The 25026-nt window shown below is 40.3% G+C and overlaps 1 protein-coding gene across 4 annotated transcripts in view; it reads right to left on the bottom strand.

The window, feature by feature from the left end:
• TRIT1 (tRNA isopentenyltransferase 1) overlaps window positions 1-25026 on the bottom strand; it is a 43048-nt gene that overhangs the window by 6431 nt on the left and 11591 nt on the right. For all 4 annotated transcript variants that reach the window (XR_007154797.1, XM_047871066.1, XM_047871068.1 and 1 more), the window contains exons 2-8: window positions 11001-11141; window positions 6757-6855; window positions 5898-6043; window positions 3130-3272; window positions 1290-1401; window positions 808-920; window positions 483-560 (exon numbers count right to left, since the gene is read on the bottom strand). Coding sequence is in view for 3 of the 4 variants with exons in the window: in XM_047871066.1 (XP_047727022.1) it covers window positions 483-560; window positions 808-920; window positions 1290-1401; window positions 3130-3272; window positions 5898-6043; window positions 6757-6855; window positions 11001-11141 (832 nt within the window). In the remaining variant the exon portion in view is untranslated. The remainder of the gene's footprint in view (window positions 1-482; window positions 561-807; window positions 921-1289; window positions 1402-3129; window positions 3273-5897; window positions 6044-6756; window positions 6856-11000; window positions 11142-25026) is intronic.

The following is a 25026-nucleotide window of genomic DNA, read 5'->3' as shown; positions in this document are numbered from 1 at the left end:
ATTTATTTCTTGTAATCTCTACACCCAACATGGGGCCCAAACTCACGACCCCGAGATCAAGAGTCACATGCTCTTCTGACTGAGCCAGCTGGGTGCCCCAGAACCATTTTAATTAGGAGAGTGTTCCTATAGAAAGCTGACTGCACTTCAGGTACAAAATGTGAAGCTAAAATCAACCCTGAGCACTGATTCTGCTAAGATGTTGCTATTATGCTCTTGCCTGTTTTGCAGTCAACACCCATGTGTTCAGGTGTAAGGCGGAACACATGGGAAACACATCTTTCCTCACTGGAAAGATTTAATTTGTTCTCTGAGACGTTACAAAAAAAGTATCCCTAGACAGTTATTTATGCAGTGGACCTTCCCCCAGATCAGGTCCCCAAGTCTTAGAACAGGTCCAGAAACTAAAGTTCCTTTTCCGGGCGAGGTGAGGACATCTATTGGAAACAGACCCAGGGGATAAGGAAAAACATGAGACTTACTATTCAAAAAGCGGTTTTTAACCCATCGGTTTTGCTTCCGGGCATATCTCTTGGTCACCTGTTTCAGAGACTCAATACCTGAAAGGCAAAGTAGATCTAAGAACCTGTAAGTTCTCACCCAGATGAAAGACAAGCCCTCCCAGCCCAGAAGAAGAGAAAATTAACCATAGCAGCACACTGGAAGACACCTGGTAGACAAGAATCTCCATTCTCAGCTGAAGGCCATTTGGGACTCTTCTGGCCTCAGCTCTTTCTCAGACCATACCAGCAGGATACTGTGGCACCCAAGGATGTCCAAGGCTAGGTTTAATGGAGGAATTCACACCTTTCTTTAGGAGCTGGTTACTGGTCTCTGGTGTGCATTTTCCCTCAGTGACCAGGTACTCATGAAATTCCTTGAAGCCAATGGATTGGAAGATACCATGTTGATAGTCCTGGCTGGGAATAGGAGAGCATCAGCAGATGAGCCATTGCATCTGAGAGCTAGCAGGGGCCTTGGAGAGGATCTAGCCATTTCATCTCATAGATGAGAAACCGAGATCCTGCCTCTCTAACCACCTTCCTCCACCCCACCCCGACCCGCACCAGCTCCCTGGTTAATTCCCTTGAAAATTAACTCCCGAGAATGTCTGACAGATTAGAAAGTGCAACTGTTAACAAGTACACCAAACCTCCTTCCAACAAACCTCGCCAATGCCAAGGACAAAGGCTAATAATAAACAAGTAGATCCAAAGCCAGTACATTTATGGTCTTTTGACCATAAGCAAGGGATGGAGAGTAGGTCAAAGTAATAGCCAAATCCTCACCTATTTTCTGCAACTTTCTTCTGATTATAGCGCCTGTGAAAGTCTCTTAGTTCATCCAAGAGCCCAGCAGCAAGCATGTCATCCACTCTCTTATCCAAGCGCTCATCTAGAACTTCAATCAAATTAGCCCATCAACCAGCAAGTCTGTCACAGGTGCCCACTAGACACTTACACGATGAATGGACGGGCTGCCACGAAGAAGAACATTTGTTCAAGTGGAAGAAAGGGTTCACACTCCAAAGATTATAGAATAATTCATATTGTTTTTATCATACTTAAGACTCTGCACTTCAATAAAACAGCCAGAATGAAGCACGTGTCTTATTATATAAAGAGAAGCATACAATTATAGCTATTAGGAAGGAAAAATATTTTATTATGGAATGTGTATTCATTGTTTACTTTAGAGGCAGCTGTGAGACCCCTGGTTTACTCTTCTTACTTTTTTCCATTATATTTGTTACTCTAACTTGGTGTTATTTCACATTTAAGAACTTTCAGATAACACCTTGGATAGGAACAAAAACTTTAATCCAAGCCCATCTGAGGTACACTGTGAACTACTGAGCCAGACAAAGGAGCAAAGGGTAAGGGGTCATAATCATTCAGATGTGGAGGTCAAAGACAGCTTCACTATGAGTCAGATTCCATTATTTTATGCTGAACTGCAATACATGTTTTACTTTTAAAAAATCCATTAAATATTATCTTTTTCTATAAACTTGCACCTGAGATTAATTTAACCCAAATTTCCATCATTTCCATCATGCTCTACATTATCTGCCATTGCTACTTCTCAGCCTGCAGTAACAGTAACCTTTTTTCCTATCTTCCTAAAAAGTTTGCATTTATTAAGGACTTCTCGCATGTTAAGCACATTCTGAGCACTTTGTGTGTATTATTTCATCTAATCTTCAATGAAGATGTATGTATTACTACTATTATTTTATTATCATTATTTCTACTTTCCAGAATAGAAAACTGAGGCACAGGAAGGTACACTAACTTGCCTTAAAATTCACATAGCCAGAAGACGGTGGAGCAGGGATCTGAATCCAGTCTGGCTCAGAGACTGTGCTTTTAATCGCTACACTATACTGTTCACATATACTAGACCTAGCTCATAGGTTACCTTTAAAAATGGGTCCCTGGATGCCCCCAGAAGAGTGCTCATCATCCCTTGTCTGTGGCCTCACAGCACTTTCTAGCCCAGCATTTATCACAATGTAGGATCTATCTTGTTTGCACCCCACTGGACTGGGAGCTCCTAAAAAACAGGCACTGTCTCATATTCATCTCTGAAATCCAAGTACTCTGCAGTGTACTTGACATTTCACTGAAAGCTTACTGAATGCTAGCTGGATGAAGCTAGTACTATCACAGGGCATGATCATCTTTAGCAAAAGAAAAGAAAACAAACAAAAGAAACCCCATAATCAGACTAGCTAACTGACTATCATACCCATTTCTCAGGCCTGCTGCTTCTAGAATAATCAGTGATACAACCTCTATCCAGCCAATCCAGGGAGTCAGACCTCCTACTACAGAGCCTTCCTTCTCTTTCTCTTCAGACCTTCCCTGGATGGCAGTCTCGTACTCACGCCACCATCTCATCTTATCCAGCCTCGCTATCTTAGCCTACTGCCAGTGCTATCCTTCTTTCCATTCCAGACAGACACCCAGGGGAAGGGAACAAAGTACCTCATTAAGTCAATGAATAATGGTAATTAAATTAATAGCTAACACTTGTTTAGTGCTTATTACAAGCCACTCATGGTTCTAAGTATTTTATACATAGTAATAGAGTCAGATGGACTCTAAGGCATCAAAGGGCTTTTACCTGTCTGGTCAGCATGAAGCCAGAGGATGCAAAGGTTAGGGAACTTCAGAGGGCCTCCAAGGGGACCACCACCTTCCTCTGAGTGTTGACGATGAAGAAATTCACTATGAGAGATTCCCGTTTCTTCAAACACTTGCAAGCTCCTAAGTCATTTAAAAGGGGGGAGGGCACACCCATAAAAACCATTAGAAAATACTGATTCTCAAGTGAAACAAGGAAAGAGGCTATTTATTATAGAACACTTTCATTGCATAAGCTCCCAAAGCCATGCAGGAATCCTGGGACTCCTGGGTGGCTCAGTCGGTTAAGCGTCCAACTTCGGCTCAGGTCATGATCTTGCGGTTGATGAGTCTGAGCCCCGAGTCTGGCTCTGTGCTGACAGCTCAGAGCCTGGAGCCTGCTTCAGATTCTGTGTCTCCCTCTTTCTGCCCCTCCCCCCGCTCATGCTCTGTCTCTCTCTCTCAAAAATAAATAAACATTAAAAATATTTTTAAAAAAAGAAACAATGCTAAAGAAAACTTAGGATAAAGTAAGAATAATACTATTCTTCTAAACATACTAAATTAACTTTTCTGAAATCAGTTAGGTTCAGAAACAACAGGCTTCTTCTACACAGATAGAATGGGACTCACTCACCCTCAGGTAAGCAGTAAAAGAGCTTATTTGGGAGACTGTTACAAGCCAACAAGCCCAGTCTCGCTGGGATGCCTTTCCCACAGTTACAAAAGTATGTTGTATATCCAGCTCATCAACTTTCTTTTTAAATATGTCTAAAGTTAATGAAGAACACGTCTAACTAATTTAGTACTCTACTGGCACAAAGATCATTGAAGAAAGAACTCACATGCTTATTCTTAAGCTACCATCCAGCCTGTCCGTATCTATTATGTTATGCAGCACTAAGTAATTTAACTCTCAAATTTATACTCTACCACTCTGGGTGATTGCAACATATTAGCTTGAAAGTGATCCTTCCCTTCCTGACCCAATTCTACTTGTGTGAAATTCTAACACAGGAATAGAGACCCCTTGCCTTTCCATACCATGGTCACTCAAAGAGGACTTATGAGGGAAAATATGTAGTAACAGATCATCTCACTTAGCTGGAGGTTAGAATATAGTCTCAAACTAAAAGATGAAAAGTCTTCCAGTCCTCTCTAAAGAAGAGACTCTAGAGCTCTTGATTAGAACCTATTGACTCCTACTAAGACACAATTCTCAACTCATTACTAGTTTAGAAGTAGCAAAATGAGGAGACGTGTTAAGAAAACTGATTAATAAAAGGAGAGGATAATAAAGACCAACCTCTAGGATTATGTCATAAAATAATATAAAAATGAATGTTCATCATAATATTTCCGTTTTCCAAAAATGTTTGAAAGATTTCTATTAAAATGCTTTAAAATAAAATGTTTGGATACTGAAAGTATAAACTTCATTTATCTAGAATGTGCATTACCAAGGGAGCAAAACACCTTAGATATTACAATGATGTGTGACACTTCAAGGGGTACCATACCTGAAGAAATATTATTCTTTAGTATTGAATTTCATGGAGGGCAGGGAGGCACAATTAGAAAAAAATTTCTAAAAAAGCTCTGGATGTGTTGGGAGTGGTGGGAGATAATGAAAAAAGGATTAACACTGACCTAGGGGTCCCTGGGTGGCTCAGCCGGTCAAGCATCTGACTCTTGATTTCGGCTCAGGTAAAGACCTCAGTTTGTGAGATCAAGCCCCATGTTGGGCTCTATGCTGACAGTGCAAAGCCTGCTTGGGATTCTCTCTCTCCCTCTCCCTCTCTCTCTGCCGCTCCCCTGCTTGCGTGTGCACACGTGTGCAGGCACGCTCTCTCAAATTAAATTAAAAAACATTTTTGGGGCACCTGGGTGGCTCAGTCGGTTAAGCGTCCGACTTCGGCTCAGGTCATGATCTCGCGGTTTGTGAGTTCGAGTCCTGCATCGGGCTCTGTGCTGACAGCTCAGAGCCTGGAGCCTGCTTCAGATTCTGTGTCTCCCTCTCTCTCTGCCCCTTCCCAATCACGCTCTATCTCTGTCTCTTAGAAATAAATAAATGTAAAAAAAAATTTTTTTAATTAAAAAACATTTTTAAAAAATCCCTATCAATACCATATGTTGTTATATTTAATCTGTATAACCAATCATCCATATAGTAGGTCCTTCGTTAGATCCTCTACCCTGTCAGATGTGGTATCATTTCCAACACTGCAAAAAAAATAAACCTAACACATGAAGCTGCAATTTCAAAACAACCTAAGAAAACATGACCTTATGAGTTCATTCACCACCTCTCTCTTTCCTTCAAGAAAGCCTCCACATGTAAAGGTGAGCTGGTCCAGGAGATGGTTTATAAAATCCACCTCCCACTGGGAAAGCTGCTGGGGCAAAACTCAGCATTGCACAATTAATTATGAAACTCAAATCACAATGTAAACCAATTGCATGCCAGAAAAAATTTACATGAAAACTGCTATACAAGGGGAGATCAAATAGAAAATGAAGCACGATTACATAGGCCCTCGGGAAAACTCTATTGTACTATACATTTTAAATTAACAACAAAGTTGGGTGCAATTATTTATTGAGGGAGGGGAACTGAGGCAGTAACTGAGGGCCTCACAAACTGTGAGCTGGAACACACCAATCTCCACTAACTGCTGTTGCCAAAGCCATCTCATTACCCAGGCACAAGGAACGACTCACTGCCCAACTCCAGAGGGACTCAAAGTCAGTGGGCCCAGGCTTTCTTACCGGGCCACTTTGCGCTTGTCATGTGGGTGCAGCTTGGCAGCCATTTCTGGGTCCACCTGGCTTAAGCGTTTGTGGAGTGCATGGCCATCCTCCTTTTCAAGCTCTACTTTCCGGTCAGTCACTTTCTCAGTGTCCATCTCCTGGGGCTATTAAAAGAAGATCTACAAGTAAATTTAATTTAACAGTTCAACAAGCACTGAGACAGTGTGTGTGTCAGGCACCTTGCTGGGAGTTGAGAATACAGAATAGAGAGAAATCAGAAGGTCCTGGCATATAGTGAGACAAAGACCATATAACAGAAAATTCCAATACACTGTGGTAGTGTTGTGAGGCTACAGCAAACAAAAGAGGACTTACTGCCTAGGGAAGTATTCAGGTACCTGCTTCCTCGTCAGTAGTATAAACAGGAACCAGGGCTAATGCATCTGTATTAACATATCCATGAGTCTAGTCTTCTCAGCAAATGACCAGAGTAGACCAGAATTGCCCGCACATTACAGTTTGCAAAGTCCCACCCTATGCAATAGCATCTCCATTAGAAAGGTTAGTGTTGGACATCTCTCTGACATATAGATTGTTACAGCCAAGAAATGCTGAGTCAGACTGATGTACTGTTAACTTACGTGGAGATGCTAATTAATCCACAGAGAAGCATTTTTCCCACACACAGCCCTTACCCTCAGGCCACACCCCGGAGGAGCACACTTCACATATGGAGGTTGCACTGGCTTCAGAATATTAAGAAAATTAAGTTGCTGAGTATAAGAAATAAGGAAAAGTCAACCTTCCTCCCACTAAAATTAGCTGGCAAGAAAGAGGAACCCATTTCTTCAGTGACTTACAAGTGAACTAAACATACCTTAGTACTGACAAGAACTTTCCAGAGCAGAGCCTCAATGTAATAATTCGTTCCTCCCACGACAATAGGAATTTTGTCTCGGGCAAATATATCTTCAATGTGAACGTTAAGAAAGATTATCACAATATTTAATATCAAGAAGAGCATCCTGACTCACCTGAGAAGGAGGGTATTAGCAAGAAACCACACTCATTTATTCGTCTGGAGAACAGAGGGGAAAGGGTGGAAACCAAGATGAATGGATATCAGTCTTCACTGTTTCCCATGAGTTCTCAGAAGCATTTCCTATTAGTTCTGGAGGGTCTTGCATAAACCAGAGACAAATGCATGATGGTAATTCCTTCCAGTGCTAAAAATGTTTAGGCCTTGCTGCTAAAATTCAAAGCTTGTTTGGTATTCCAAATCAGTTTAATGAACACAAGCCCAAGGGCTCTCAGAGAACCAAGTGTCAGCTGCTCAGGAAGCCACCAAGGTGACGCCCATGGTGTGACTTTACCTTCTAAGGCAAAATACAAGCTGGTTTCTCTAAGCCATGGTTCTTGGACTCAGTCCCCACCATTATGTGGTAGTAATGCACATTTTGGCCACTTGAGATTCCACCAGATAAACTGAAAAGCATGGGTTCCAAAGATAAATAGATTTCAATGACCAGCTCCAACTCTCTGGCAAGTTACTCAGTTTTCTCACCTGTAAAATTCTCCAGAATTCTTAAGAGCATTAAATGTGACAAGGCATGTAAATCCCCTACCACAATGCCTGAAATATTTGCTTTCGATTGAGTAAGTACTGAATTTACTTGAGCCTCTATTGTTTTTATATCCCTGCTACTTTGAATTCTTTAGAATCTCTGTTGAGCAGATAATTATCTGCTTTATGAAGGGCTTTGCTTCTAAGGATAATTGATAAAGAGACTTTCAACCTAGACAAAGACTCATTTACATGCTTCTTCCCCCTGCCAGCCTGTCTGTGGGCACAGAGATAGATGACCTCTTTTCTATCAGAGGCCCACTAACCCCGAAAAGGCTGGGGTGGGGTGGGAAGAAAGCTGTTACCGATCAAGGATCATAAAGAAGAAACACTGTCTATTTGTTTTTTAAAAGAGAAATTCTATATTCCCCCTTTAAGCATAGGGAGCACACAATTACATAGTAACTGTAATAAAAATTCAAATATATAACATGATTAGCAAAGGGAAAGGGAGCAAGGAAAGTAAAAAGAGAAGGGTAAAATGGTGAGATGCCAAAAAAAGAGTGGAAAAGAGGGAGGGACATGGGATAGGTGACAATTGGTGGGAAAAGGTTTGACTTGTTTGCCCAAGCCATGAAACAATTGTGATTCTGGGCAAAACCCTTCTCCTCTCGGGGCCTCAGTATCTAATATCTTCACCTGCCCAATTAAGAAAGCTAACTAAGGGGGCACCTGGGTGGCTCAGTACGTTGGGCATCCGACTTCAGCTCAGGTACTGATCTCATGGTTTGTGGGTTCGAGCCCTGCGTCTGGCTTTGGGCCGACAGGTCAGAGCCTGGAGCCTGCTTCAGATTCTGTGTCTCCCTCTCTCTCTGCCCCCCACCCCTCCACTTACGCTCAGTCTCTCTCTCTCTCTCTCAAAAATAAATAAAAACATTAAAAAAAAAAAAAAAGAAAGCTAACTAAGAATACTTCTTAAAGTACTTTCAGTTCTGACATTCTGTTTCTAAGTTCTTACCTTAACTCAGAAATCTCCATTCCTGTAAGGGATGTGATTAAGTCATCCCATGCTGCCCTATGAAAACTCCATTTTCTATCAGTTCTTTCTGAACAACCAAACTGTCTTAAAGCAACAATGGACATTTGGTGATATGTTTTAATTTGCCAAGGGCTTTCATATACATTATCTCATCTGATACAATTGCCTTGTAAAGCAGGTAGAGCAAGAATTATTATCTGCATTTTAATCTCTGCCTATTTGATAGGCAAAAAAATATGATTTCATTATTTTGATTTGCATGGCCTTAACAGCAAGGGTAAGCCCTTTTTCATGTTTACCATTATTTATGTTTCTTCCTTTGTGAATTACTACTAAGGCCCTTTAAGTATTTTTCGTATTGATCCATAGGCGTTCTTTATAGGGGCGTCTGGGTGGCTCAGTCAGTTGAGCGTCCAACTCTTGGTTTCTTGGCTCAGGTCATGATCTCATGTGTCGGGCTCTGTGCTGACAATGCAGAACCTGCTGGGGGTCCTCTCTCCCTCTCTCTGCTTGGGATTCTGTCTCTCTCAAAAAATAAACTTAAAAAAAAATGGCTAAGTGGTAAGTTTTGTGTGTACTTTAACACAACAAGGGAAAAAATTAAGTTAAAAGGTCCATTAGGGGCACCTGGGTGGCTCAGTTGGTTAAGCAGCCGACTTCAGCTTGGGTCATGATCTCACAATTTTGAGCCCCGCAACAGGATCTGCACCATCAGTACCTGCTTGGGATTGTCTCTTTCTCCTTCTTCCCAACTTGTACTCTTTCGCTCTCTCAAAATAAATAAACTTTTTAAAAAATCCATTAAAAAAATGTTTTTTAAAGACTAGATATCTACAAAGTCCTTCCCTACTGTGTGTAGTTAAAATCACATAAGTACTCAATTATATATTACCCCATTTGTTTTAAAGTTTCATTAAGAATACACATATTTAGGGGCGCCTGGGTGGCGCAGTCGGTTAAGCGTCCGACTTCAGCCAGGTCACGATCTTGCGGTCCGTGAGTTCGAGCCCCGCGTCGGGCTCTGGGCTGATGGCTCAGAGCCTGGAGCCTGTTTCCGATTCTGTGTCTCCCTCTCTCTCTGCCCCTCCCCCGTTCATGCTCTGTCTCTCTCTGTCCCAAAAATAAATAAATGTTGAAAAAAAAAAAAAAGAATACACATATTTAACTCTGAAATCCATCTGCAATTTATGTCATATATAATGAGGTTGTGATTTTATTTTTTTCCAAAATAATTAGCTGTCCTAGAAATAATTATTTTTTTGATGTTTATTTTTGAGAGAGAGAGAGAGAGAGAGAGAGAGTGCATGTGCACAAGCAGGGGAAGGGCAGAGAGAGAGGGGGACAGAGGATCTGAAAAGCAGAGAGCCGGATGCGGGGCTCCAACTCAAGAACTGTGAGATCGTGACCTAAACCAAAGTCAGACGCTTAACCAACTAGGTCACCTAGGCACCCCAAGTCCTGGGAATAATTATTAACTGCTGCTTTATTTTTCCACTGTTCTAAAATACCACCTTGATCATAAGCTAAGTATGTACATTGATTTGAATTTGTATTCTGAGTTTTCTCTATTCTGTGCCATAAGTCTGTCTAGTGTAAGTTCCATGCTATTATAATTATTATGAATTTTCATTACGTTTTAATATCTAGCAGTCCAAATATATTTTTTAAAGTAATCTCTATGCCCAGCATAGGGCTTGATTGAACTTGTGACCCCCGAGATCAAGAGTCTCATGCTCTACTGGCTGAGCCTGCCAGGAGCCCCATCTGGCAGTCCAAATATTAAAGGCAGTCTGAACAGTTAAAATACAAGGGCAGTTCCCTTATACTAGTCTTTTCAAAAATGTATTGGTGTTAAAACTAATGTAACACTGTTACTAATGTTAACTAATGTTAACTATATTGGAATTAAAATTAAAAAAGTAAAAGATCACTGATCACAGAAAAAAAGTTATTTTTAGAAAAAAAAAATTTATTGGTGTTTTGCAGTCCTCCCTCACCCAACAATCCCTATTAAATTCTAACTGTAACTCCAATATATTTATAAACTGATTTTGTAACCTCATTTAAAGGGTGGGAAACTGAAGCTCCATGGAGTAAATGCTCTCTACCCAATAAAATCCACTTGGTCCAAAGAGGTAGTTCTGGGACTAGAACACAGATTTTCTGGTTCCTAAATCAGTGTTCTTGCCACTAAAACAGCTTCTCAAATTTTAACATCCTATGAATCACCTGGGATTCTTGTTAAATGCAGATTCTGATTCAACAGGTCTGGAGTGAGGACCAAATTCAGCATTTCTAATAAGTGCCCAAGGGAGGCTAAATGTTGCAGTCTGAAGACAAGGTTCTGAGTAGCAAGGGCATTGTATCTTTCAATCCATATAGTTCAGATGGGGATGCTACCTATGGGTTGTTAGGTCTTGGGTGCCCCTGCTTAGAAGAAACTGTCACTGAAAAGAAAACTTTCTGGCTTGGGCTGCCTTGCACCCACAAGCCTAGCTGCTGTCTTTCCTAAGGATATCAGAGCAGTTGCCTTGTTCCTGAAGTCCACAACTGTGTAATTTGTCACAAGAGGATCCACAAAGCTGATCATGTGGTGCTGGCACATTCTCTGCTCTTGGGCAGAAACCTTGTTGGTGATGATGTCTAAGCCTTCATAAACCTAGGGGAAAGAAAATTAGCATGAGATAGTCACCTGCTTCCATAAAAGGCACATTTGAGGTAGGAATGGTGATCCGTACCTCCCTCCAGCCAAACACGTGACTGATGCAAAGCACCGGAATAGATGTGCTCTAAGCATTTGTGTTCAGGGCATAGGGGACCCACCCAAGAAACCCAGGACAAAGGTAGCAGGAGAAAACAAAACACTGGCTTTCTTATCAAATAGTGGCAATTAGTTTAAACTTAAAGATAAAAAGTGTATGTAAATCAGTGCTCAAGTGAGAACTAATTCTGCAAGATTAACTGGAAGTTCTTTAGGCCTGAACTTTAAGCATTTAAAAATGGGCAGGCTGTTTTATTTATTTTACTTATCATAAGTCTCCAGAAAGGTAACATTTTGCATTGCTCATAGTTCTACTTCAAATGCTTAGATATTTCTTGGATTAAAATGCTCTGAAACATAATTTTTAGGATTTGTATAGCATTGGCTCCATTTGTGAAGAAGTGGCCTATTTACAAAGATACATATAAAACACACACATACACACTTTGAAGTCAGAACCCCTAATACTGCTACACTCTAGTGGAAACATTGTGATCTAACCAAATTACTGCTTCAGGGGGCTAGCATATACAGTCTAAATACTCAAAGGCAATATCCTGCCTGTAAGCTCTTGATCTGCCAATTCAACTAAAAAGTTCAAATGTACTTTTTCTAAATGCAAGGTCTCGGAGAGCAGATCTGAAAATACTAGTTTGAAAATAGGGATGAATGCTTTGAGATTAAATGTTCTCTCTGTAATCACTGATTCTACAGGGAGCATTGAATGAACAAATAATAAGTTCCATAGAGCCCACAAAGATGTTAAAAGCATTTTTTATCTCACATTTCCCTTTACTTACATGGGTGTCGATTAAGTACAGCACAGTATAATGGTTAGGAGGAAGGACGCTGGCGCCAGGCTGCCTCAGATCAATTCCTAGCTCTGCCACTTACCAGCTATTTGTACCAGTGGAGTAGTCAGTTACTAACTTCTCTGTGCCTCCATCCCTCATCAGTAAAATGAGGATAATAATGTCTATCTCGTGGGGTTGTTGCATGGATTAAGTGAGTTAATACATGCAAAGCACTTAGTTTTTGCCTAACACTGCAGATGCTATGAAGGGTTATTATATTACTACCCATATTACAACAACTACTATCACAACAGAAGGATAATGGGAAATAAATTTAGTGTTATTATTTATCACTCTGAAGCCTCTTTGCTGGTAGCTACTGAGGTTTTTTACCCAACAGGGACAGAAGCTATCTTCAGGTAAAATAAAATTGTTAATTAGTAAAATAGTGCACATAAGACATATAAAGAGCCACCAGGAAAGAATCCGCTCTGCCTTTAACTCATTTAATCTGTGCCCGACAACAAACTTGCATTCTTACACCTGAATACTGGTGGAATCTTAGATCACAGGGTGTTCTCTCTGTGTATCTTGAGCAAGACTTCCTTCTGATGTTACAAAGTGCTATAGGATATACCCTATACCGCAGTCTTCTGCACAAATTAAGAAGACTACAGGAGAAAAGGAGTTAACAATTGCGTGTTCCTCTCCCTCTTTTCCCACAAACTTTAGCTTGCTCTGTTGCATTCCAAATGACCCAATCAACGTGAAAGAACTCAAACAGCAACAACCTGATTTTGCCAGTGGAAGATTTCTGAACCCTGTAAGTGGATTCTCGTTTTTAACATTGAGATTAATGTTAAGGAAATTATCGCTGCAAATGCAAAATTACCATCCCCAACTTACAAAAAAACCAAAATGTAAATATCCCTACCAGCATGTTCTATCCGACATATAGATAAATTTGTAGATAAATTTTCATTCCCCACCCCCCACTTTTCTTTAAATTTTAAAGAGAAACCGAGCACAAGAGGGGAGAGGGGCAGAGGGAGAGAGAATCTTTAAGCAGGCTCCACGCTCAGCGCAGAGCCTGACATGGGGCTCAATACCACAACCCTGGGATTGTGACCTGAGACAAAATCAAGAGGCAGCCACTCAACTGACTGAGCCACCTAGATACCTGGTAAATTGTCATTTTGAGTCTTGTCTTTAAGTGTATCTTCTAGAACTCCTTAAAATAGTAAGCTTAAACAAATAAACACATCAACATAAATCAAACAGAAGGTAACCCCAGAATGAGGCTCACCTTATTTTAAAGGAAGTAGACTATTACACTATTTATGGTATATGCAAATGCCAACAAATATCAGAAAGAAGTACTCATGGTTTAAGGAAAGACTTCTTGCTCACAGAGTTAACAAACTAAAAACTGTAATTCATACAAAAGTACTACATCTTGGTTACCAATGTGAATTGTCATCTTTGAGTGATTTGTCAACTTTTGTTTCCCATACCATCAGACTAAAAGAAACTGGGCATAAAGATATGGTGGTACTAAGCAGGTATCTGATAATAAAAGGATTGTTAATGTTTAGGTATCGTATGGCTTTATGGTTTTGTGTTTTGTTTTGCTTTGTTTTTTGTTTTGTTTTGTTTTGTTTTGTTAAAAAGGAGAAAATAAAAAAGGAGTCACTGGGGCGCCTGGGTGGCTCAGTTGGTTAAGTGTCCGACTCTCAGTTTGGGCCCAGATCATAATCTCGCAGTTTGTGGGTTTGAGCCCACATCAGGAAAGAACAGAGCCGGTTTGGGATTCTCTCTCTCTCCTGTCTCTCGGCCCCTCCCCAGCTTACTCCCTCTCTCAAAAAAAAAAATAAATAAACTTAAAAAAAAAAAAAAAAGGAGTCTTTAACTTTGAGGTATACAGTATACTGAAGTACTTATGAATGGAAGTATATATATTTTTTAAAGACACGAGAGCTGATCCAAGGTTATATCTATAATGATGTTGCTTCACTCTTCCATTCTAATATGACTTCTTTTGACAGTTAGCGATGTGCTGTTAAAGTTGAGCTTACAAATGACTGTGCAACTTGTGATCACAGCTACTGTGTATTTTTTTCATTTTACCCCTGAATAAATTTTTAATAAGCAAGAAGGCAAGGGTAGATGAAGGGCATATGTAAAATACATCTATAGCTGCACTGCACAAGAGCAAGAATGACGCTGAAAAGACATTTGTTAATAATGACAAAAGAATTACGATCACTGGGGTGCCTGGCTGGCTCAGTCATTAGAGCATCTGATTCTTGATCTCAAGGTCGTGAGTTCGAGCCCCACATTGGGTAGAGATTACTTTAGAAAAGAATTATGATCACTAAATGAAAGGGAGAACAATGATGCAAGTAAAATTTGCAGTAACATTCATAACATTAAAATTTTATCTTTATTTTCTGTTTTTAACCATAGGACAAAAAAAAGAAAGTATATGACAGCTGGGATCTACATTCCAATAATGGTGGAAGAGGGATAGACTAAATGAAACAAGATTGGCCAAGTGTTCCTAACTTACTGAAGCTAGGTGACAGACACACAGAAGTTCAACTGGTACTCATTCTATTTTTTTTATATGTTGGAAAACTTCCCTAACAAAAAGTTCCTATAAAAAAATCTGGATGCACTTCATACACAGAGATAGCTATTATCAAAAAACAAAAAATAACAAATGTTGGTGAAGATGTAGAGATATTAGAACCCCTGTGTACTGTTGGTGGGAATGTAAAATGGCATAGCTATGGATGGAAAACAGTACGGTGATTCATCAAAACATAAAAAATAGAGGGACACTGGCTGACTCAGTCTGTAGAGCATGTGACACTTGATCTCAAGGTTGTGAGTTCAAGCCCCACAGTGAGTATAGATAACTTAAAAATAAAATCTTAAAAACAACACATAAAAAAATAGAATTACCATATTATCTAGCAACTCCACTTCTGGGTATGTACCCCAAAGAACTGGAAGCAGGGAGCTGAACAGGTATTTATACACCCGTGTCTATAATAGCAGCATCACTCACTGAGGCCAAAAGGTAGAAGCAACCCAACAGTCCACCATGAATGAATGGATAAATAAAATGTGTCATTCCATTATTATTCAGCCCTAAAAGGGAAGGAAATTCTGACACATACTATAACACGGATGAACCTTAAAGATATTATGATAAGTAAAACAACTCAGTAACAAAAAGCCAAATATTGTATGATTCTACTTACATGATGTAACTAGTAAAAATTCAGAGGCAAAAAGTAGAATGGTGGTTGCCAGGTGCTGGGGCAGAGAAGAATGAAGAGTCCATATAAAACGGGTACAGGGGCGCCTGGGTGGCTCAGTCAGTTGAGTGTCTCAGGGTTCACGGGTTCGAGCCTTGCATCGGGCTCTGTGCTGACAGCTCAGAGCCTGGAGCCTGCTTCGGATTCTGTATCTCTCTCTTTCTCTGTCCCTCCCCAACTCATGCTCTCTCTCTCTCTCAAAAATAAATAAATGTTTTTAAAAAAATTTTTTTACTTAAAAAAAATGGGTACAGAGTTTCATTGGGAAGATGAAAAAGATCTGGAGATAGAGTGTGAAGGTTGCAGAACAATGTGAATGTGCTTAATGCATGGTAAAATGGTACATTTTATGTCATGTATACTTTACCACAATAACAACGAAAGACTTGGATGACAGATTTTCAGCACAATGAGAAAACAGTGAATATCTGCAATGAAATGAAATTTTCAAACATTTGCTGAATTTTTCAATTCTTTTAAATATACACCCAGAAGTGGAATTGCTGGATCAAATCACAATTTTCAAAACTATTGAGAGGACTGGTAACGTTCTATTTCTTGAACTGAGTTGTGGTTACACAGGTATTTTCACTTTTTAAATTTTTTTATATTTCATTTTTTTGAGAGAGAGAGAGAGAGAGAAAGAGAGAGCAAGCTGGGGCAACAGGGAGCAAGGCAGCAAACTCATGAACTGTGAGATCGTGACCTAAGCTGAAACCAAGAGTCAACGCTTAACTGACTGAGCCACCCAGGCACCCCTACACAGATATTTTCACTTTTTGTACACCTACGAATTATGCATTTAAGATTTTACTTTTAAGTAATCTCTACACCCAACAGGGGGCTTGAACGCATAATCCTGAGATAAAGAGTCACATGCTCCACCAACTGAGCCAGCCAGGTGCCCCATGAATGATGCATTTTAGGGCATACATTGCTTATCAATTAAAATCATACCACCCAGCCAAAAAGCAAAAACACAGCAACATTTTACACATATGCACTAAGGATAAATATCTAAACAAATTTAGAAACCAATCAATTTTGTAAACGTCACATTTGGTCCATACAGATATTTATATTGCAAATGCCCCAACTGGGCTTATTACCTGCCCACAAAACAACATTCTACCAGGGTAAGTCAGGTTTGTAGCTGATTGCTTTATATTCCACCTATTTTCCAGCTTCAATTATAGTTTCAGTGTGACTTCGCCTATAGAACAGGCAGCCCTGGGTGCTAAGAAGAGCTTAAAGGGTTTGTGTTATCTTTTTTTTTTTTTTTTTTTTTTAAATTTTTTTTCAACGTTTTTAATTTATTTTTGGGACAGAGAGAGACAGAGCATGAACGGGGGAGGGGCAGAGAGAGAGGGAGACACAGAATCGGAAACAGGCTCCGGGCTCCGAGCCATCAGCCCAGAGCCCGACGCGGGGCTCGAACTCACGGGCCGCGAGATCGTGACCTGGCTGAAGTCGGACGCTTAACCGACTGCGCCACCCAGGCGCCCCAGGGTTTGTGTTATCTTTTAAAGGCAGTATGCCACTCGGTTCCATCTCCTACTCTCCCAGAAGACACCTGTGATCTGTGTACACAGAAATGACTGGATAAAATGCTTCTCTCTGCACAAATCAGATTCTGTCAATACTAAGGAGGCTCTGGCCTCTTTGTGAGGTCTGATAGCTGAAATATTCTGAAAAATCCCAGGTTTAACCTACTTAGCCAATTATCAACATAACTGACTTATCTCTGCAAACATTTACTGAGTCTATTATGTGCCAGGTAATCTGCAAGATGTTAGGCATGCAAAGAAGATTAAGAAAGGGTCCCTGTCCTCAAGGAGTCCAGGCTAGGGGCAACTTCAGCCAGGTCACGATCTCGCGGTCCGGGAGTTCAAGCCCCGCATCGGGCTCTGGGCTGATGGCTCAGAGCCTGGAGCCTGTTTCCGATTCTGTGTCTCCCTCTCTCTCTGCCCCTCCCCCGTTCATGCTCTGTCTCTCTCTGTCCCAAAAATAAATAAACGTTGAAAAAAAAAAAAATTTAAAAAAAAAAAAAAAAAAAAGGAGTCCAGGCTAGCAGAAACAGAGATACAAATAACTGTACTATAAAGACATACGTGATTTAAAGTTTCTAAGAGACATTAAAGTGTGACTGTACCATCTTCTTTAAATATCATAACCACCAAACATTTAATGTTCTAGGTATTTAACTGGATACTACAAGGAAATAAGAGCTCACACAGCAAAAAATTATCCCAACCCAAAATGTCAACAGTCCTGAAGTTGAGAAACCCTGGTCCAAAGAAATTTCACCATGGAGAAACTCCCCAAAATCCCTGGGTGGTTTTGGTTTAGGTCAGGATATCACGGTTTCATGGGTTTGAGCCCCTCATCAGGCTCTGTGCTGACAGCGTGGAGTCTGCTTGGGATTCTCTCTCTCCGTCTCTCTCTCTGCCCCTCCCACCCTTGTGTTATCTTTGTCTCTCTCAAAATAAATAATAAACATAAAAAAAAAATCTGAAGCACAGAGAGGTTGCATAGCTAGTAAGTAGTAGGGCTAGGACTTAAAATCCAGGCAACGTGGCTCCAACCCTTTAGGGTTTTTATGCTGTAGGGTGGCCCTAATAAGTGTGTTAATCAGCAAGATCCTGGACACTGGGCAGATCGTGGAGCTCTGTCTGAGTTCAGGTTGGCTATGATGCCCCAACATAGCTGTTTATAAGCAAAATGAAAAGCTGCCCTCCTTGTTTGGTTTCTTCCTCATAAGTTATCTTCCCCCTTTTAACTTCATTTCCTTCCCAATCCAAATTAGATCCTGAAATCCTTCAATCGCTTTCCTGCCTCTATCACCAAAAGTTGATTTTCCTTTTTGATTAAAAGAATTTGAATTTGGGGCACCTGGATGGCTCAGTCGGTTGAGCATCCAACTTCGGCTTAGGTCATGATCTCGAGGTTCGTGAGTTCGAGCCCCGCGTTGGGCTCTGTGCTGACCGCTCAGAGCCTGGAGCCTGCTTCAGATTCTGTGTCTCGCTCTCTCTCTGCCCCTCCCCTGCTCATGCTCTGCCTCTTTCTGTCTCAAAAATAAAGAAAACATTTAAAAAAAAATTTTTTTTAAAGATTTTGAATTTGATTATTCAAATGAAGAGATGTGGAAAAGTAGAGAAAAGGTCAAATCTCTTGCCTAACTTCCTTCCCTCCCTCCCTCTCTCTCAGTAGGCTTCACACCCAGTACAGAGCCCAATGTAGGGCTTGAATTCACAACCCTGAGATCAAGACGTGAGCTGAAATCAAAAGTCAGACGCTTAACCACCGACTGAGCCACCCAGGCACCCTATTTAATTCTTCTTTCTTAATAAAAGGATACCTTCTTAAAAAATGTACACTTTATTAAGAAAGAATGAATTAGCTGCAGGAACATGGCAGGCAACTACTCCTTTTAGCTTTGCTTGGCAGAAGTTCAACTGCAGACATGCTGACTAAATCAGACAGATTAAGATGCTCAGAAAGTGGGAGAACCTGTACTTGATGTGTTCAGTCTAGTGAGAGGAGTGGTTTGGAATTTGTAGTGCAGATACAGACTTTTGGTCCTCCCAAGGCTATCTCTATTTAAGGGAAAAGGAACTACAATCATAATACAAGGCCATGCTTCTCAAACTGAGAGGTGCATATATAATAAGTACACTATGCATTCTTCTTAAGCACCAGATCTTCCTAATTGATAAAAAGAACATAAAACATGAATTTTTACATCTAAATAAATGCAGACAGGGGCACCTGGGTGGCTCAGTAGATTGAGCATCTGAGTCTTGATTTCTTTGCCTCAGGTCATGATCTCGTGGTTCGTGACTTCAAGCCCCACATCGGGCTCCGTGCTGACAGTGTGAAGCCTGCTTGGGATTCTCTCTCTCTCTCTCTCTCTCTCTCTCTCTCTCTCTCTCTCTTTCTCTCTCTCTGCCCTTCCCCACTTGTCCCTCTCAATAAATAAATAAACGTTTAAATAAGTAAATAGATAAATAAATGCAGACAGATCAGGGCAGAGAATGCAAAACTGGCATACTTTAAAGTTAACATACTTTAAAGTTGAAGTATGAGAAACTCTGCAACGGAGAGCCTCTGCAGTGGCTGCTTAGAAGTCCACCTGCAAGCCCTGGCAAAGCACGGATGTAAGGAAATTCCGAGATCATCTACCCGGTCCGATCACCTGAAATTTTATACTTGAGAATACAGAGGCTCAGGGAGCTCCCCTGCATATATAATTGGCTGGCAATAGAGACACGACTAAAGCCTAGATGCTCTGCCCATAACACAAGCTGTTTCTGCTGCCTCTCATGAGGAGTTTTTATTCCCATTTGACTCTAGTCTGTTTGCTTGACTGAAGTAATGAATTCCTACTAAGGTGAAATTAAATTCCAGAAACTGAGAAGACAGCTTCCATACACTGAACCCCTTCAAGGTTTTGAAGAGTAAATATGATAGAAAACTGAAAATATAAACAAAGACGATGCCATGTGACCATAATGCTGGGACAGAAACAAAAGGGCTCTTTTGAGAAAATAAAATCAATAATAAAGCTCTTCTTGTGGCCAATTTTACAGCCTCCAGATTGGCCCACTTTTGACGGTTTCAGTGAGATTTTATTTTAAGATACCTGAGATAGAGCATATATTATTTGGAGGTCTGTATCTAAGTTAGGGAAAGCCAACAGTGTATGATGGAGCCAGAAGCATGGGTTCAAATTCTGACTCCACTACCCAACTTCATTTCGCAGGATATTTAAGTATCTTAGTTTTCCCTGCCTCAAGTATCCTAATCTATAAAATGGGAATAATAATAATAATAGTACCTACAGTCCTCACTATGTTATTCTGGAGATTAGAGTTAATATAGATGAAATATTTAGAATAATGGCAGGCAAATGGTAATAAGCACTATAGAAGTGCTTGGCATTATCTATATTTAATTGATGGTGATTAAACAAGATTTTTCTTGGTGTTTCGAGGTGAGACCCCTGGCTAGGGTTTGAAAGAAGAGAACCACAAAATACCAGAGCTAAAAGGAGCTTTAGACACCATGACAGACAGGGGAGCCTGTGTGGCTCAGCTGGTTAAGTGTCCAACTCTATTTCAGCTCAGGTCATGATCTTGGGATTCATAGGGATCAAGCCTGGCTTCAGGGTCTGTGCTGACAGTGCGAAGCCTGCTTGGGATTCTCTCCCTCCCTCCCTCTCTCTCTCTCTCTCTCTCTCTCTCTCTCTCTCTCTCTGCCCCTCCCACACACAAGCATGCCCACTCTTTCTCTCAAAACAAATAAAAAATAAATAAAATAGACACTGACAGACACTGTATGACCCACAAAGCCTAAAATATTACTAACTGGACCTTAACAGAAAAAGTCTGCCCAACCCTGATCTGATCTAATCAGTCCCCCCTCACTAATATAGCCAAAGAGGAAACTAAAGCCCAGAGAGGGCAGTATCTTGTCCCAGGTTATAAGTACAGCAAGTTAGTGGCAAAGCTGAGACTAAAACCCAGTTTTCTCAGTAAATAAAACTGCCTGCTAGGCTAAACAAGCTAAATGAAGACCTCAGAGTAAAGACAGACTATAAATTAGGAAACATTTGCCTATTAGGCAAATCATCTAAATCTAATTCTAATCAATACACACTTTCTGAATACTATAAGCCTGAGCATCAATGTTTTTTAATGCTACCCAGGTGATTACAATGTGCACCTGGGAGTGAGAACCACCGTTACAAGTTATGATGCTAGGCACTAGCAAGATGTAAACCAAAAAAAAAAAAAAAAAAAAAAAAAGGAAAGTAAGGAAACTGGGTAGTGGGGTAGCTAACCAAAAGTACCCACCTGGACAACACAGAATCCCATATTCCATCTGTAATTATGCATGTAGGGGACTGCAAGCAAAGAGCAACAGGCATGCTGAAGGCAAGGAGGCCTGAGTATACCTTCATTTACACCAGAGCATCAACAATACTTTTTGTTCACATCTGTAAGTTCCAACAGTTCAATACATTATAAATCTATTATAACATTCTCATTTTTTTTTTAAAGTAGACTCGGGGCACCTGGGTGGCTCAATCAGTTAAGCGTCTGACTTCAGCTCAGGTCATGGTCTCACTGTTCATGAGTTGGAGCCCCGTACTGGGCTCTGTGCTGACAGCTCAGAGTCTGGAGCCTGCTTCCGATTCTGTGTCTCCCTCTCTCTCTCTCTCTCTCTCTGCCCCTCCCTGGCTCACGCTCTGCCTCTCTGCCTGTCTCTCTCTCTCTCTCTCTCTCTCTCTCTCTCTCTCTCAAAAATAAACATTTTAAAAAGTTTTTAAATCTTTAAGAAAAAATAATAAAGTAGGCTCTATGCACAACATGGGACTTGAACTCATGACCCAGAGAGCAAGAGTCCATGTTCTACTGACTGAGCTAGCCGGGTGCCCCCCCTATAACATTCTCTTTCTAAAAGAATGTTAAAAGTAACATGTATTCACAAAAAGTATGAGAACATACAAACCTAAAACATTTATTATGACCCCAAAAAAATCATACAAGTCACAAGACAAATGACCAACTGAAAAAAATACTTCCAATACATGAGACTGCGTAAAGGAGTCAAACTTACAATACACAAAAAACTCTTACAAAGCAATAAACACATAAATGAAAACCATTATATAGAAGTGGGCATAACAGGTATGAGCAAGGAATTAAAACAAGCAATACACAAATGACCAATGCACCCTTGAAAAGACAATTAACCAAAGAAATGAAATTCATTTGTTTACCAAACCAGAATAATGAAAAGATAGGTAATACACAGAATTGCAAGGGTGAACAAAAATAGACATATCACTGATACAAACTTTCTTCAAACCAAAAGTCTGGCAATATGTATCAAAATGTAATGTGTGCCAACCAGCAACAAAAAGACAACCAACCCAATTTAAAAATGAACACAAGGGGCAGGTGGGTGGCTCAGTCAGCTGAGTGTCCTACTTCAGCTCAGCTCACGATCGCAGGGTTCGTGGGTTCAAGCCCCACATCCGGCTCTGTGCTGACAGCTCAGAGCCTAGAGCCTGCTTGGGATTCTGTGTCTCCCTCTCTCTCTGCCCCTCCCCCACTCATACTCTGTCTCTCTCATCTCAAAAATAAACATTAAAAAAAAAAAAAATGAACACAAGACCTAAATAGATATTTTTTCCAAAGAAGATATTACACAAATGGCCACTAAGAAAATGTAAATCAAAACTCTTAAAGTGATACCACTTTCACACCCACTAGGATGCTATATATATTTTTTTTTTTTAAGGAAAATTTTATTAAAAAGGAAAAGGGTGCCTGGATGGCTCAATCGTTTGAGCGTCCAACTCCTGATTGTGGCTAGGTCATGATTTCACCATCATGAGACTAAGCCCCATGTTGAGCTCAGCATGGAGTGCAAAGCCTGCTTAGGATTCTCTCTCTGCCTCTCCCCGGCTTGTGCCCTCTCTGTCTTAAAATAAACAAAACTAAAAAAAAAAATAAAAGTTAAAAATAATTTTTTAAAAGGAAAAATAACAAGTATTGGAGACAAGGTAGAGAAATTGATACCCTTACACATTGCTGATGGGAATGTAAAATAATATTGCCATTGTGTAAAACAGTTTGGCAATTCCTCAAAAAGGTAGACATAGAATTACCGTGACCCAGCAATTCTACTCCTAGGTATTACCCAAAAATAACTAAGAACAGATAATCAAACAAATACATGTACATATACATACAAGTTCACAGTAGCACTATTCATAATACCCTAAGGTACTAATGCCCATCAATAGATGGGACAAATTGTGATCTATACATACAAAGGAAAATTATTCAACCATAAAAAGGAACAAATTACCAATACATGCTAACAGATTATATGATTGCATTTATATGAAATATCCGGAATAGGTTAAATCTATAGGGACAGAAAGCAGACAAGTATTTGCCAGGAGCTGGCAGGGAAGGGAAAATGGGCAAGTAACTGCTTAATGGGTATGGGGTTTTCTTTTGGGGTGGTGGAAATATTTTGGAACTAGACAGAGGGTATGGTTGTACACCACTGTGAATATACCAAATGACACTGAATCGTTCACTTTAAAGATACGATATTTTAAGTAATCTATACACCCAACATGGGGCTCGAACTCACAACCCTGAGATCGAGTCACATGCTCTACTGACTGAGCCAGCCAGATGCCCCAGAATCATTCACTTTAAAATGGCTGATGCTGGGCACCTGTGTGGTTCAGATGTTTAAACGTCTGACTCTTGATTTTGGCCCAGGTCATGATTTCACGGTTCATGAGATCGAGCCCCACATCCGGCTCTGCACTGACAGAGCAGAGCCTACTTGAGATTCTCTTTCTCCCACTCTCTCTGCCCCTCTCCCATGTGTGTGCTCTCTCCCGCAAAATAAATAAACTTTAAAAAAACAAAAAACAATTTAAAATGGCTGACATCATATGAATTTTACCTCAATGAGAAAAATAATATAACCTCTAATAACCTCAGAAAATTGGGAGGAAAAAAGAGGTAATTTTTACATCTTACCCAGTATTCCCATTCTAGGAATTATCCCGAAAAAGGAATTATCCCATTCCCATTCTAGGAATTATCCTGAAAAAGGAATCACACAGTCCAAAAAGATGTATGTGTGAAGATGTTCATCTCAGCATCATTTATTATAGCAAAAAACAACCCTTTAAATGTCCTTCAGTAGAAACCTCATTAATATGATACATCTATAAAACAGACTTACACAGATGGGGTGCCTGGGTGGCTCAGTCGCTTAAGCACCTGACTCTTGATTTCGGTTCAGGTCATGATCTCATGGTTTATGAGATCGAGCCCTGCATTGGGCTCCGAGCTGAAAGCATGAAGCCTGCTTGAGATTCTCTCTCTCCCTCTCTCTCTCTGCCCCTCCTGTGCTTGTGCTCTCTCTCTCTCTCAAAATAAAAAAAAAATAAATTAATTAAAAAAAAAATAGACTACCCGGAGATTAAAAACAACCAAGTAGAAAGTTGGAAGGCTTATGCTATCCAATTTCAAGACTTATTATAAAGCCACTGTAATCAAGACAATGCAATATTGGCAAAAGAAGAGACACATAGATGAATGGAACAGAACACAGCCCAGAAATAGGCCCGCACAAATATAAACTGGCTTTTGACAGAAGTACAAAGGCAATTTAATGGAGAAAGGATAGCCTTTCAAAATCAGTGCTGGCACAACTGGATGTCCATAATATCATACCTTATACAAAAATTTATTCAGAACAGCTCACAAACCTACATGTAAAATGCAAAACTATACAATTTTTCTTTAAATAATACTTCTCTTAATAAATGGTGAGGGGCACCTGGGTGGCTCAGTTGGTAAAGCTTCTGACTTTGGCTCAGGCCATGATCTCGCGGTTCGTGAGTTCAAGTCCTGCGTCCGGCTCTGTGCTGACAGCTCAGAGCCTGGAGTCTGCTTCAGATTCTATGTATCCCTCTCTCTCTGCCCCTTCCCCACGCTCTTTCACTAGCTCTCGCTCTCTCAAAAATAAATAAAACATTTAAAACTTTTTTTAAAAATGGCAAGAAAATCTGCATGACCTTGGGGTTGCCAATGAGTTTTTAGGGTAGGAAACCAAAGA

Source organism: Prionailurus viverrinus, chromosome C1 (genome assembly GCF_022837055.1).
Source record: "Prionailurus viverrinus isolate Anna chromosome C1, UM_Priviv_1.0, whole genome shotgun sequence".
Taxonomy (NCBI): Eukaryota; Metazoa; Chordata; class Mammalia; order Carnivora; family Felidae; genus Prionailurus; species Prionailurus viverrinus.
This window is presented reverse-complemented; position numbering and strand designations above follow the sequence as displayed.